The 13,667-nt window shown below is 37.8% G+C and overlaps 1 protein-coding gene across 4 annotated transcripts in view; it reads right to left on the reverse strand.

Moving 5' to 3' along the window:
* Window positions 1-535: 535 nt before the first annotated feature.
* PDHA1 (pyruvate dehydrogenase E1 subunit alpha 1) overlaps window positions 536-13,667 on the reverse strand; it is a 49,583-nt gene continuing 36,451 nt past the window's right edge. For all 4 annotated transcript variants that reach the window (XM_087871370.1, XM_087871368.1, XM_087871371.1 and 1 more), the window contains 2 exons: window positions 3,652-3,760; window positions 536-980 (listed from right to left, as the gene is read on the reverse strand). In XM_087871370.1, the coding sequence (XP_087727496.1) occupies window positions 816-980; window positions 3,652-3,760 (274 nt within the window). In that variant the 3' untranslated portion in view covers window positions 536-815. The remainder of the gene's footprint in view (window positions 981-3,651; window positions 3,761-13,667) is intronic.

Genomic DNA, 13,667 nt, shown 5'->3' on the forward strand with positions numbered 1-13,667 from the left:
TTTTGCCAGATGCTAATGGATTGTAAGAAAAAAAATACATTCCAAATAAGTTTTATATGCTGATTTCCTTGCATGTTTTGCACAATTAAAAAGCTCTGTTTGTAAGTATTAAATAATGACTAGTTTATTATAAATTGTATGTATATGTATTATTTAAACAATCTACACAACTTTAGACATGTACAGTAACTTAGAAAATTGCTTAGCTATATGAATAGTTCACCTTACAAAATGCAGTTGCTGTAAAACGTAAACCTTTTCTAATATACCTGCTTTTTAAAAATATGTTTGGGTGTTGTATAACACAAAGTATTAGTTTTTATATGATCTTGTAAGAGCAAGATAAATCTCGAAGTATTTCAAATTGTGCAGGGTTCCACACTAAGAAAAAATAATTTAGGTTGAATATATTATTTATAGTAAATATATCAATATATTTTGAGTATATTAAAATATTAAGTTTTAAAGTAAATACAATGGACAAAACCATGAAAAACAATGAAAGGAAGAAAGCAAAGATATACATAAAGCAATATATGCTTAGAAAATCTTGATGAAACTTTATTAATGTAAATAATGCCATTTTAGCTGAGTTAATTTTCATCATACAGCAACACAGAACAAACTGAAGTTTAATAAACTTTAATTTACTTCTTGCACAACTTTCTTTCAAAATTCCATTTTTCTCATTTCCCCACCCTCCCCAAAATTTATTTTATGATTTATCTTATCTGGCTTTTATCACTTAGAACAGATGTAACAGTTAAACTCCAATATGCTATCTATCAGTTTAAGTAGCTGCTTAATCAGAATTCTTAGCCAACAGATTTGTACCTAGTCCACTGATTTGGACCACGCACTTCAAAGAGTGGCTCTTTATTATAGATATAATTGCCTAATTCTTCCAGAGGTGGTTCTGGATCAGTGGTGGCGAACTGTGCTGCATCCTCAATCTGTTTTCTTACTTCCACATCAATCTCCTACACCAGAAACAATAAAATATTAATAGACAGAAGAAAGCCTTCCAAAATACAGAGTAAAGTGCTTTAAACTTACATTACTAATACATAGCTTGTTATTGCAATAAATAATCTGGATCAAAACCACTCTCTGGTTCTAATATAAGTGTAGATACATCAAGCTACAAAAATTCAAATCATGATCATTTTTTAAAAAAAGTAGTCCTTGTATCTGTTACACACATGTGCTAAGCCATTTTCATACCTATTTACATATGATCTAATTATAATATTGTAGGAGTAGTTTCTGTCTCTAACTATAATAATTATCTCCTAAAGTTTTGGACTTTAATTTCTTTCCATTTGACCAAAGTTTTGGGAAGGGCAGCAAGATTCAAGAGAGCAATAGATTATACCGTTGCAGAATCATCTTTATCCAAAAGGAAGATGAATTAAATATAAAGTGTAAATACAGATAAACATTTGTCAACTATGATTGCTAGTTTTAAAAATTCTGAAGGTATTTTTCTAATAAATGTGATTATGACACTGATGTGTCAAATATGAATCTAGATAGACAAATTCAAAATGCCATGTTAATTACATGTTAACAATTTTTAACTACTAATCAATTATGAAAAAACAACATAGTCCATTGTGGGGCCCCCAAAAGTATAAATCTCTTTTTGCTTACTGTGTAGAAAGCCCCTTAAGTTTAATATGTATAAAAGTTTGCTATATTTTTACAGAACCTAAAAAACAATATTGAATATTTGATGAAGAAATTTGGCAGGTTTCAAAATAAACAAACAGAAAACAACAATGCTGATCAAGAATAGGTCTTCGCAGGACAGTGATATACTGAAAAAAAAGTCGGGTTTTAGGGTTGAGAAAAAGATGAAATACTTAGGGGTTATTGTTGTGGCCTGTCGGCCACCAACCCCTCCAGCAGCCAAATCTGGTGAGGCAGCAGATGAGGCGTTGGGGCCAGCATCAAGACAATCTGAGAGCTCCAAGGGGGAAGAGGGAATGGAGCTGTCAGAGATAGAGACAGAGGTGGAGCCTGGGACATCCATCAGCCTGAGCTCAGATGGAGAGTCAACAGCCCCCAGGTCTGGAGGTGGCTGATGAGGAAGAGGAGGAACAGCTGGCTGATGCGCGGAGGCATAGAAAGCAGAGGAGAGCAGCAGGAATCTATGGGCCGGTCCTTGGGACAGAAGAGCCACTGCTGCTAGCAAAGCCCCACCCTAGCTCTGGGGATAAAAGGCAGGAGGCGGAGATGAATAGGTGTGGCACAGAACTATTCATCTCCCTGCCTGTCAGCCACTGATAGCCTGCACTTCCGAATCCTGTCTGAAAATTATCAGAATTCTTCTTTGAATCTGCAGTGCCTTCTGAGCACGTGTGTGTCTGGTGCTGGAAGAAAGCATGCGCACCTTCCAGGACTTCCTTTGCAAGTGTGGGAAGAGAAAGGGAGAGAAACTCCTGGTATGTTGGGGCCATTTCAGTGGGAAAGGGAGCGAAAATCAACTTTCCACAGGACTTAGAGACTTTGTAGCCTGCTGTGAGAGTGTGGCTGCTGGCACTCCTAATAAAGAGAATGTTTCGTTAAATACAAAGGGCTTGTTGTGTTTGGGAGCCGGGTCAGAACAGTTATGTTGACAAATACAAATATAAAATTGTTTCAAAACAACTACCTCCCTCTTTGGAAGATATTAAACAGGATTTACAAAGATGGGATAAACTGCACTTATCATTATTAGGTAGAATCTCTGTAAATCAAGATGAATATTTTACCAAAGATGCTTTTTCTATTCCAGATATTATTAATACTTACAACCGACAATCCATTCAAACAATGGCAGAAGGATATTTTAAAGTTTATATGGCAAGGAAAAAACCAAGAATTAGATATAAATTACTACAAGATGCTAAGGAAAGAGGGGGGTTGGGTCTACCAGATTTGGGATTATTATTTGGAACCCTGACACCAGACTTGAAATTGTATTTTGATGCATGCTGTCTGGCCTGGCCAAATGTTTAGGTGAACCTCCAGAATAAGAGGTTACCTGAATTAGACAGCCATGAATTAAAGTTTGGATGGCACAGCTACCTATGGTATTTATATAGTGGTTTTTGCTTGGAATTAGGTTCTAAAGGTCATGAAGATTGCCCCCCTCCCCCATCAATTTTACTTTAAAGCCCTTTTGATAAAATAGGCTGGTCATTTTCTGAATATATTCTTTGCAGTTCTTATGAGGTGCAGTCCATGTCTTGCCAGTAGCTCTTCACATAGGTAATGCAGATCATAGTTTAGGAAGCTGAAGTTCTCTTGAAGACACCAGTTTTTAAGCCAGTGTTTCGTTTCTAAAATTCTTTCTTCCTCATTGGATGTTGGCCTTTTGTTGGAAGTATAGGTTAAAATACCACTTGTGCTCCTAATTCATTAACTTTCTTCCCTAGTTGTTTGTAATCCATCATTTTCAGATTCATTGTTGTGTCATTGGTCCTTACGTGTAAGAGAAGAAAGGGGTAGTAATCCATGGGGTTGTTTATTTTAGTAAGGTAATATTTGATTTGAACAAGTGGATATTAAATGAGGGCTATTTGTACCTCCAACTCATCACTAATTATTCAGAGAAAAAAAAAATTCTATCTAATTTTCACAACCTGTGAAAAGAAAAATTATTACCTTGAGTTCCTCCACACTAGCTAAATTGTTGTTCACCATTCTGTCCTTCAAGAGAGTAATAGGATCACTTTTGCTTCTTACTTCTTGAATTTCTTCTCTTGTTCGGTAACTGTAAAAAAGCCAATTACACTGGTAAACCATATGAAAACAGTTTCTGCCAATAAATTGTTAATAATATAATGAAAAAAGATCATGTCATTTATGGCATTTATATGGCAAATGGTATAAGATATTCAGGGCTTTATTCTGCAGGAGCAAGAATATAATTTAAGGTAAAATACGAATATAGGCAAAACAGCAGGAAAAAGATTCCTCTTACATTTAAAATTTGTTGCTTTTCATTGATCTAACAAAAACAAACTAAGGGAAATTAAGATATGTATTCAGGATTGGAAATCAATGCTATCAATTAAATTATAAAAATTCTGATTAAAAACTAATTGTTGATGTGAAATGAGAAAAGTCTACATGCAGATTTACATTTTGTAATATATATTATTTGTTTCTACTATAAATCCTCAAATTGTAAAAATAATAAAAGTATTTGAAAAATTAATCCAATGCAAGGGATGCAGACTGGAAGTTTATTATTAAAAAACAGTCCTAAATCTGGTTGAGTTTGGCCATTTACAAAATGTATTAAAAATGGTAGAGTAAACTTTCAGAATTTAGGTAAGAAAAAATAGGGAAGAATCTGTGAAATATGACTAGGTATGCATGTACACAATTCTCTAAGCTTCTCATGTAGAAGACAGTGTGCAAGTTGTACCTTACAACTATAAAAACAATTGTAAGATTATGGTTTGCTTAAGCCATGTTTAAATCATATTTTGCTTTGATTATTTTGATTAACAGGAAAGTGTACAAACCATTCATACTAATGGGCCATATTTGCATAAGACGTTGGTTAGTCCCTTATTATTAGTTTGCAAATACTCCAATGCCAAGCACCCTAAAATGATAACTCTGTTTACTAAAGTAGGGATGGGTAAGAAATAAATATACTAAATATAATATAAATATAATAAATAATTAAATTTTAATTTAATACATGATTTCTCAGACTTTCAATAATGTAACCATTTACTGCAGGCATGCCAGGCAAAATGGGAGACCTGTTAAAACTCACTCCTATTTTGCCTGGGCAAGCCTGAAGCTGGCTTGAACAAGCCAAGTAGGATCCAAAGCCCAGTATGAATTTTGACAACACTCCTGCCTTGCCCTCACAAACTTTTATCATGTGATCCCTGCAAGATAGGAAGAGGATATAATCCACAGTGTGAAAAAAAATCTATTTTAATTTCCTCATTTTAAGAAAACGATTTGATTAAAAATAATGTAAGATTATGTAGTACAGTGATGGCAAACCTTTTAGAGACCAAGTGCCCAAACTGCAACCCAAACCCCACTTATTTATCGCGAAGTGCCAACACAGCAATTTAACCTGAATAATGAGGTTTTAGTTTAGAAAAAACAACTCATACGTGATTAACGTCTTTTCTCTGAACCCCCCCCGCCCCAATAACAGAGGTTTCAATGAATCAAACACGTTTTTATTGAAAGGTAAAAGTTTGCATTTGGCATATGCTTTTGATTAATGTGACTTTTGCTGTTGTATGCACACTGATAATTTTTCTAACCTTGGCTCATACATTGTATGTTTAAGAGCAACACATGCAGCACTCAGGTCATCTTGTTAGTCCAGGAGTGTCAAACTCAATTTCAATGAGGGCCACATCAGGATTATGGTTGACTTCGGGGGCTGTGGTGGGTGTAGCCAGCTCCCACTGCTGCTGTGCTCCGTCTCCTTGGCCAGGTTGCTCGTGTGTGCGGAAGGGCAAATTATGTGGGTCAGAGGGAGGCCCACTCCCTCTCCTTATGAGGAGAGACCTGGCTTTGTAACCAAAGCATCCTCAGTGATAGGATGGGAGACCATCAGGAGAGGTCAGGAGGAGGGGACAACGGGATGGCAAAAGGCAGCAGGGCTGCTGGTCAAGTGCTAAGGCAGGATTTACCTCAGACCCTCACTCTCTCATTATAATCTCCTTCCTTCCTTCCTTCCCTTCTTTTTCCTTCCCTCTTCATTCTTTTCTTCTTCCTTCCCCTCTTTCCATCTTTTTCCTTCCTTGCTCTCTTCCTCTCTTCCTCTCTTTCCTTCTTCGTCTTTCTTGTCCCTTCTTGGGTGCTCAAATGCAAAAGGGGAAACATTTCTCAATGCCTACTTGCCTTGTGATCAAATGCCACTTGCCTTGTGATTTGTGGCCACTTAAAAGACTGAGAACAAAGGGGGGGTGCTTGGCTAGCATCACCGCGAGACGATGTATCCCTTGGGAGCTCTCGTGGGACCGTCAAAATCCCAGCTGTTGGGTCATCCTTTTTGGGCCTGAATCGCCTCGTAGGGGTGATAAACAAGGGGAGCATATTCCATTGATCTCAGGGAGTCTGCAAACTCCCTGATTGATCGGGAGAAAGCTCCCTAAACCGGCAGCTGGGGAGGCGGCCATTGCAAGCCGCTACAAAGCTAGGGCAGTCACCGCAAGAGCATGAAGACAGAAGGAAGGTGTGATCGGTCTAGGTGAAATACTTTCAATACAAGATTTTTAGTTCTTTAAACTTCCCAAAGAACTTCCTGGGGAATAGCAGAGGAGAGTGTGACTCGAAAGGAGGAATTGGTTTTTCCCTTCCACCTCTGGAAGAATAGCAGTGAGGAAGGCTGGTAGAGCCAAAAGGAAAAAAAATAAAAATTGGCTTATAAAGACCTGTTTGAAGAGCAAACTCAGAAATCCAGAATGCATATCTTATTTTTAAATTTTTAAATTTGGAACTATTAGTTAATATAAAAGTGACTTTATGAACTTTGTTTTTTCTGTAAATATTGCATTTTACATTTAGCTTTGAGACAACACAGTTAAAAGAGGAAGAAAGAGAGAAGCAGAGCAACAGTGTCATCTACAGGCAAAAATGGAAACTGGAGGACATAAGAGAAAGGAAAAGATGTAACCTTGGGAGCCTGTGAACCAACCTGATAAGGAGTTGTTTTGACTGAAGAATTTAAGATAAAGAGCGGAACACTGGAAAGTTTGTTTTTTCTTTGGAATAGTGTAGCTCTTAGAACTTAAAAGGTAAAATAAACAGAAGCAGACCAAGGAAATTTTCCCTGGCACTTTGAAATAAGGCTCGCTCCTTCCTTCCTTCCTTTTTTTGTGGCTATTGGTTCTTTTTTCTTGTGATTGCTCTGTGAACTCTCTTTTTGGGATATTGGATAACTGTATTTTTGGGGCTTGGTGGGCTGATTTGGATTACAAATTATTATTTTATAAATCCCTCTCCCTGACGCAATTTGGATTAGGGTTTGAAGAACCTGAAGAAAAGAAGAACAAGAAGAACCCCAAGAAGGATAAATTGTCAAGATTCAGATTTGGATTTGGATTACAAATCATTTTTCCTTTTTTTTTTCTTTTTCTTTTCTCTTCCTTTTGTTGTTGACTTATACTTGGATTATAACTGAATTTGAATTATATTACTTATACTTGGTGGATTACAAATACTAAGACATTACAAGATGAAGAAAACAACATCAGCACCGTCTTCAGCGTCCTTGACTACAACCCTCAGTCCCACTGGCCAGAGAACACTGAATGCTATGTTACAACAAGAAAAATCTAACGCAATGCAATTAGAATAGAAAACTATGATAGAAGCTCTTCATGAAGATCTGAAGGAAAGAATAGGCAAGGTAGATGAGAGAATGGACAAAGTAGAAGGAAAATTAGAAAATTTAAAACAAATCATGGAGAAAAATGCACAACAAATGCAAAAAGCAGAGTTAACAGAGAAAAGAGTGGGAGAGTTGGATTACAGACATACAGCGACAGACAAAAATAAAGAAAAAACAATTATCTCCTTAGAAATGGATAGGGCAGGTTATTATTTGAGATTCCAGAATGTGGAAGAAGAAAAATGAGAAAATCTAGTGGAGATAATGGCAGATTTGCTGGCGGAAGCGATGGAGGAATCTAAGGGAAAAATTCTGAATGAGATCGACAAAACATTTAGAGTGCATACTAAATACGCAATGAGAAACAAATTACCTAGAGAGGTGCATGTTAAATTCACCAAGAAAGCAATAAAAACAGAGATCATGCAGAGAGCAAGTGATAACCTGATGAAGTATAAAGGTAGAGAAATAGTAGAGAAATAGTAGAGAAACAAATTCCGAGAAGAGTTAGAGAATTAAGAAGAGAATACCAGTTTTTGACAAAGTGTTTAATTAAAAAAGGAGTGAATTTTAGATGGTTGATACCTGAGGGTGTATTGGTGATCTAGCAGGAGCAAAGATTAGATTCAACAGAAAAGGCAGAACAATTTTACGATCAATATTTGGGATTTCTGGTAGTTTAACAGAAACCTTTAAAATTGAAAAAGGAACAAGACAGGGATGTCCCCTGTCTCCGCTACTGTTTATATTGACTTTGGAACTTTTGTTGAATAAAATACGTGGGTCAGATAAAATAAAGGGAATTAAAATTAGGCATTATGATTACAGATTACGAGGATTTGCAGATGACTTGGTTGTTACTTTAACCCAACCAGTGCAATCGGCTATAGGTTTAATGGATATAATTAATCAATATGGACAAGTATCTGGATTTAAAATAAACACACGGAAAACAAAGATAATAGCTAAAAATATGACTATAAACCAAAAAGAAGACCTAGAAAGAGTAACATGATTCGAAATAGTAAAAAATGTTAAATACTTAGAGGTTTATATTACAACTTCAAATGTAAAATTATATAAGTATAATTATGAACCGTTATGGCAAAAAATACAGAAAGAGATAGACAATTGGAAAAAACTACAATTGTCCCTGTTGGGAAGAATGGCAGCAATAAAAATGAATGTTTTGCCTAAGTTTTTATTTCTTTTTCAAATGATACCAATACTCAAAAAAGATGCAAATTTGGGGGAATGGCAGAAGGGTATTAATAATTTCGTTTGGGCAGGGAAAAGACCGAGAATAAAATTAAAGATAATGCAAGATATACGTGAAAGAGGTCTCAAAATGCCCAATTTAATATTATATTATGAAGCAGCTGCCCTATCAGCAATCAGTGATTGGATTAATTTAACAGAAGAAAGAATTTTGAATATTGAGTTGTTATATGGTTGGCATGCCTATTTATTATGACTTGTTATATGGTTGGCATGCCTATTTATTATATGACAAGAAGGTGGATAAGACGTTTAAAAGCCATATATTAAGGAATGCTTTATTGCGTGTCTGGAGAAAGTATCAATATAAACTAAATGATAAGATACCTATATGGGCACTACCCAGACATGCGATAGAGAATATAAATGTAGAACAAAATGTAGATTACATATAAAGAGCTTCTTAATATGGAAAGAGGTACATTACAGTTAAAAGTCTTTGAATGTATTAAAAGAAGAAAGGATAATTCAAATTTGGTTTATATGCCACCCTTCTCCGGAGACTCAGGGCGGCTTACAATGCGTTAAGCAATAGCCTTCATACTTTTGTATATTTTATACAAAGTCAGCTTATTGCCCCCACAACCTGGCTACCTTAGAAAGGATGGAAGGCTGAGTCAACCTTGAGCCTGGTGGGATTCGAACTTACAGTAATTGCAGGCAGCTGGTGTTAATCACAATGCTATCAGTCTGCAGAGCCACCAGGCCCTGGTGATAATGTGAATTGGCAATTTATGGTGATGCAACTAAAAACTATGGATTTTGGGGAGAGATTAAGACAATTATAAACAATCGGCAAAGGACATGACTGAAAAGGTTAACATTATGCAAGGTTCAAGGCAGGGATGTCCTCTGTCCTCATTATTATTTGTAGTGACGTTGGAGGTATTAAACAGAAATATAAGACAGGATAAGGAGATAAAAGGTATGGAAATAAAAAAGGAAGAATATAAAGTACAGGCATTTGCAGATGACTTGGTGTTTATTCTAGAAGATCCGCAAGAAACAGGGCCAAAATTATTTTTAAAAATAGAAGAATATGGAGAGGGGGAAGGATTGAAAATCAACAAGGAGAAAACTAAGACCTTAGGTAAAAACTTTACAGAGAAATAGAAAAGGGAGTTAATGAAGAGATTAGATATTCAGATTACAAAAAAAGTAATATATTTAGGGATTCAAACAACAGCAAGATGTGGAACGATTAAGGATAACTGTTATAAATTGATGAAACAAATTGAGGTAGACTTGGAAAAATTTGCAATTATCTTTAATAGGAAGAATAGCTACAATTAAGATGAACGTACTACTGAGATTATTGTTTTTATTCCAAACAATCCCCATAAAATTGGAGAAAAAATATTTAGAAGATCTCAATAAAATAATAGTGAAATATGTTTGGCAGGAGAAAAAAGCAAGAATATAATTTTAAAATGTTACAAGATACAAGAACTAGAGGAGGGTTTGGATTACCAAATTGGGAATTATACTATCAGGCAGCAGTGTTAACATGGATGAAAGAATGGATTGTATTGAGAAATACAAGGTTATTGACATTGGAGGGACATGATTTGCAATTGGGCTGGCATGCATTTTTATGGTAGGGGAAAAACAAGATATATGGTTATTTTCAAAGACACTATATAAGAAATGCATTATTGTTAGTATGGGAAAAATTAAAGAACAACATTATTTGAAGATACCTTTGGCTTTCGACGATGGAAGCACTTATACATCCAAATAATATTAATAGGGGAAATATTGTTAGATATAAAGATATTTTGTTGGAGAAGGGGGAACTTAAAATGAAACAAGAATTGGAAAAACGGGATTGATATGACTTGGTATACACAACTGCAAATACAATCTACAAATGAAAAAGATGCTAAATTATATGTTTTTTATATGGAATTGACAGAATTGGATAAGATATTAACAGAAATAGAAGAGAGGGCAATAAAAAAATTGTATAGTGTATTAAATTAGAAGAAGAAGTAAAAGAAACAATGATAACATGGGAGAAAAACTTTGGTTATATGATAGAGTTAGATAAATGGCAGCAACTATGGATAGAAATGATAAATTAACAATGTCAACTGCATACAAGGAAAATTTATACAAGATGTTTTATAGATGGCATTTGTCACCAAAAAGATTGGCAAAAATGTTTCAAGACAAATCAGCTAGATGTTGGAAATGTTATCAGATACTCGGTTCATATTATCATATGTGGTGGACATGTGTAGAAGCAAAAACATATTGGGCAAAAATTCATACGTGGTTGGAGAAGATGATGCAGCAACATATTGATTTAAAACCTGAACTATTCTTGTTGGGAATTCTACCAGAAGCTTATAGTAAAGAAAATGTATACTTGATTATTCATGTAATAACTGCAGCTAGAATTATATTTGCACAAAATTGAAAAGTGAAGAGATCCCTAAGGATGAAAATGTGATTAAGAAAATATTAGAATGTGCAGAAATGAATAGATTAACACTTCCAATTAAAGGAAAGGAAGAATCTGGTTATTACAATATATGGGATTTATTTTATCAATGGTTAGAGAATAAATATGAAAGTAATGTATTATAAAGTCAAATAAGTTACGAAATGTTACAATAGTAGGTATGTAAAGTATTAGTAGTAATGTAAGGATAGAAATAATGAATATGGTGGTAAATTTTAATTGTTATGACACAAAAATATGTACTCAGAAGACACATTGTTTAATGAAAGATGAAATGCTTTTATTAAAAGAAAATTAAAAATTAAAAAAGAAAAAACTGAGAACAATCCAGGCTCAATTGATCCCATGCTTGCCATTCATGGGGGCATCCACAGACTACAGTACAGCAAAACTGTCAAAATGATGGCTCTGATAGTTAATCAGAGCTCCTCTGTTTTTTATGTGCAACAGCTTTAGCATTTAACAGAGGTAAATTAGTTTTTTCTATTAATACATAATCCTTAAAAGGGCTCTCCTGTATGGATTTTACCATGATCTAATTCAGACTGAAAATATAGCAAAGGAAACTATTTTTCCCCACTTGCTTTGTCCTGTTTTCCCCACTGGAAATAGCTGTTTGCACAACGAGGGGATACTTTCCTAAGAGCTCACAATTCAAGAATACCAATGTGCACATGAGGATGGGGAAGGGGATGGGGAAGGCCATGGGGGGAGAACTATTGATAGAACAGGCCCTCAAGGCCTCCCCAACCCACTAAGATACTTCATGCTTCTCCCTCCCTTCCTGCCACAAGGACTCACTTACTTTGCAAACATCTGTCTCCTCTCTTGTGTCTCTGTTTCTTTGCCTTTGATGAAGGGAGAGAAGAGTTGGTTAGGAAATGCTTTTCATGCCGAGAATGGATGCTCCTGGGTGCTGTAATATCACACAGATTCAAGCACCCATCTTCTTTTGCAGGGAGTCAGGGTCCCAGAAACTTTTATTCTCGGCATGAAAAGTGTTTGCCAGTTTCCTGCTCCTCCCCTCCCCCCTACTACTTTCCACTTAATTACTTAATGAGACCTCCAATGGAGCAAGCTTGCATGTAAATGGGGTGAGACAGAGAGAGCAAGAGAGCAATCCAATTGTGTATGTATGTGTATGTATGGGAGAGAGAGCAATCCGTACTTCAGCCAGGGCACCCAAACTGCTGGCAATGGCGCAGGTGACACTTGAGCAGAGAGGCAGGGGTGGGGGTTGAGTACGAAGGAAGGTGAGGGGCTGCGGAGCTGCCCCTCACCAGCTTACCTGAGCGCCCTGCCCGCCAGGCACTGAAGTGTAAAACTGCCACCGCAGTGAGACAGAGAGAGAAAAGGGGGCCTCTCCAAACGGTGTGTGTGTGTATGAGAGAGAGAGCAAGAGATACCTGCTTAGTCCAGCACTCAAGCTGCTGGCAACAGTGGGGCGGGGGGCGGGGAGAAGAGCCAACTGAGCAGCCGTTTTTCTCATCCTTCCCACTCAAGCAGGACAGCAGGACTCTCATTTCTCCCCCCACGCAGCGAATTCCAACTTCAGTTGGGGCATGCAAGCTGCTGGCGGCGGCGGCCACTTAAGCACCATGATTGCCCCCTCACCAACCAACTAGACGACCAGCCCCAACTGATATGCTTTCTGCCGGCTGGCGCAAAGCCTCACCATTCTTCTCGTCTTTGTCATTGTCCTGCTTGCTCAAGCGGCAGCAGGCTCCTGAGGTGGGGCAGACAGGGTCTCATTCCTGCCCCAGCCCAGCGAACTCCAGCAGGCTGGATGTGACTGTGAAGGGCCTGGCCTGGCAGTGCTTCCTCGCTTAGTTGAAGGCTTTGTTCAGCCTTCAAACAGTAAGGCTGACACATGTAAGCAAGCAGCGCACCAGTGCCACGGACAATGATGGTTCTTGCACCTGGCCGATTCCGATTCCATGGCCAGCCTTACTGTTTGAAGGCTGAATGAAGCCTTCAACTGAGCGAGGAAGCACTGTGGGACCAAGTCCTTCACACTTCAACGCCACCGCCGGCACCGTTCAGCTGGAGGAATAAAGAAGCTCAGGACAGTGGGAAAAGGGGGCTGGCCCAGCCAAACCTCGCATGTCCATCCCGAGAATCAGGCTTGGAAAAAGCCGAAGTGCCCTCTCCAAAGACGTTCTCCTGTCAGTTGTCAACCCGCCCACCCTGTGCCATCGCTGCACTTTGGATGAGCCCAGCCGCTCGCTTGAGGAGAGTATCCCCACTTATGTGTGTCCTCTGGCCCTGCAACAGCCGGCCAGGGGATCGCGTGAGGAGGAGGAAGCCACCACCGCAGTTCGTGATCGCTCCTCAGCTGCAGGCCTGTCCCCTTTTCCATCATACTCCCCTCCCGGATCCCATTTCCACCTCGCCAGCCCTCGTGTTAGCGAGGTCGGCGTCGGTCACGGCCGAGTTGGGCCAATGTCTTGGGGCACAGCAATGTGTGCCCACAGAGAGGGCTCTGCGTGCCACCTCTGGCACGCATGGCATAGGTCCGCTATCACAGATGTAGTAGAAGAGATTGGTAGTCTT

This window comes from Pantherophis guttatus, chromosome 5, assembly GCF_059756535.1.
Source record: "Pantherophis guttatus breed Tessera chromosome 5, ASM5975653v1, whole genome shotgun sequence".
NCBI lineage: Eukaryota > Metazoa > Chordata > Lepidosauria > Squamata > Colubridae > Pantherophis > Pantherophis guttatus.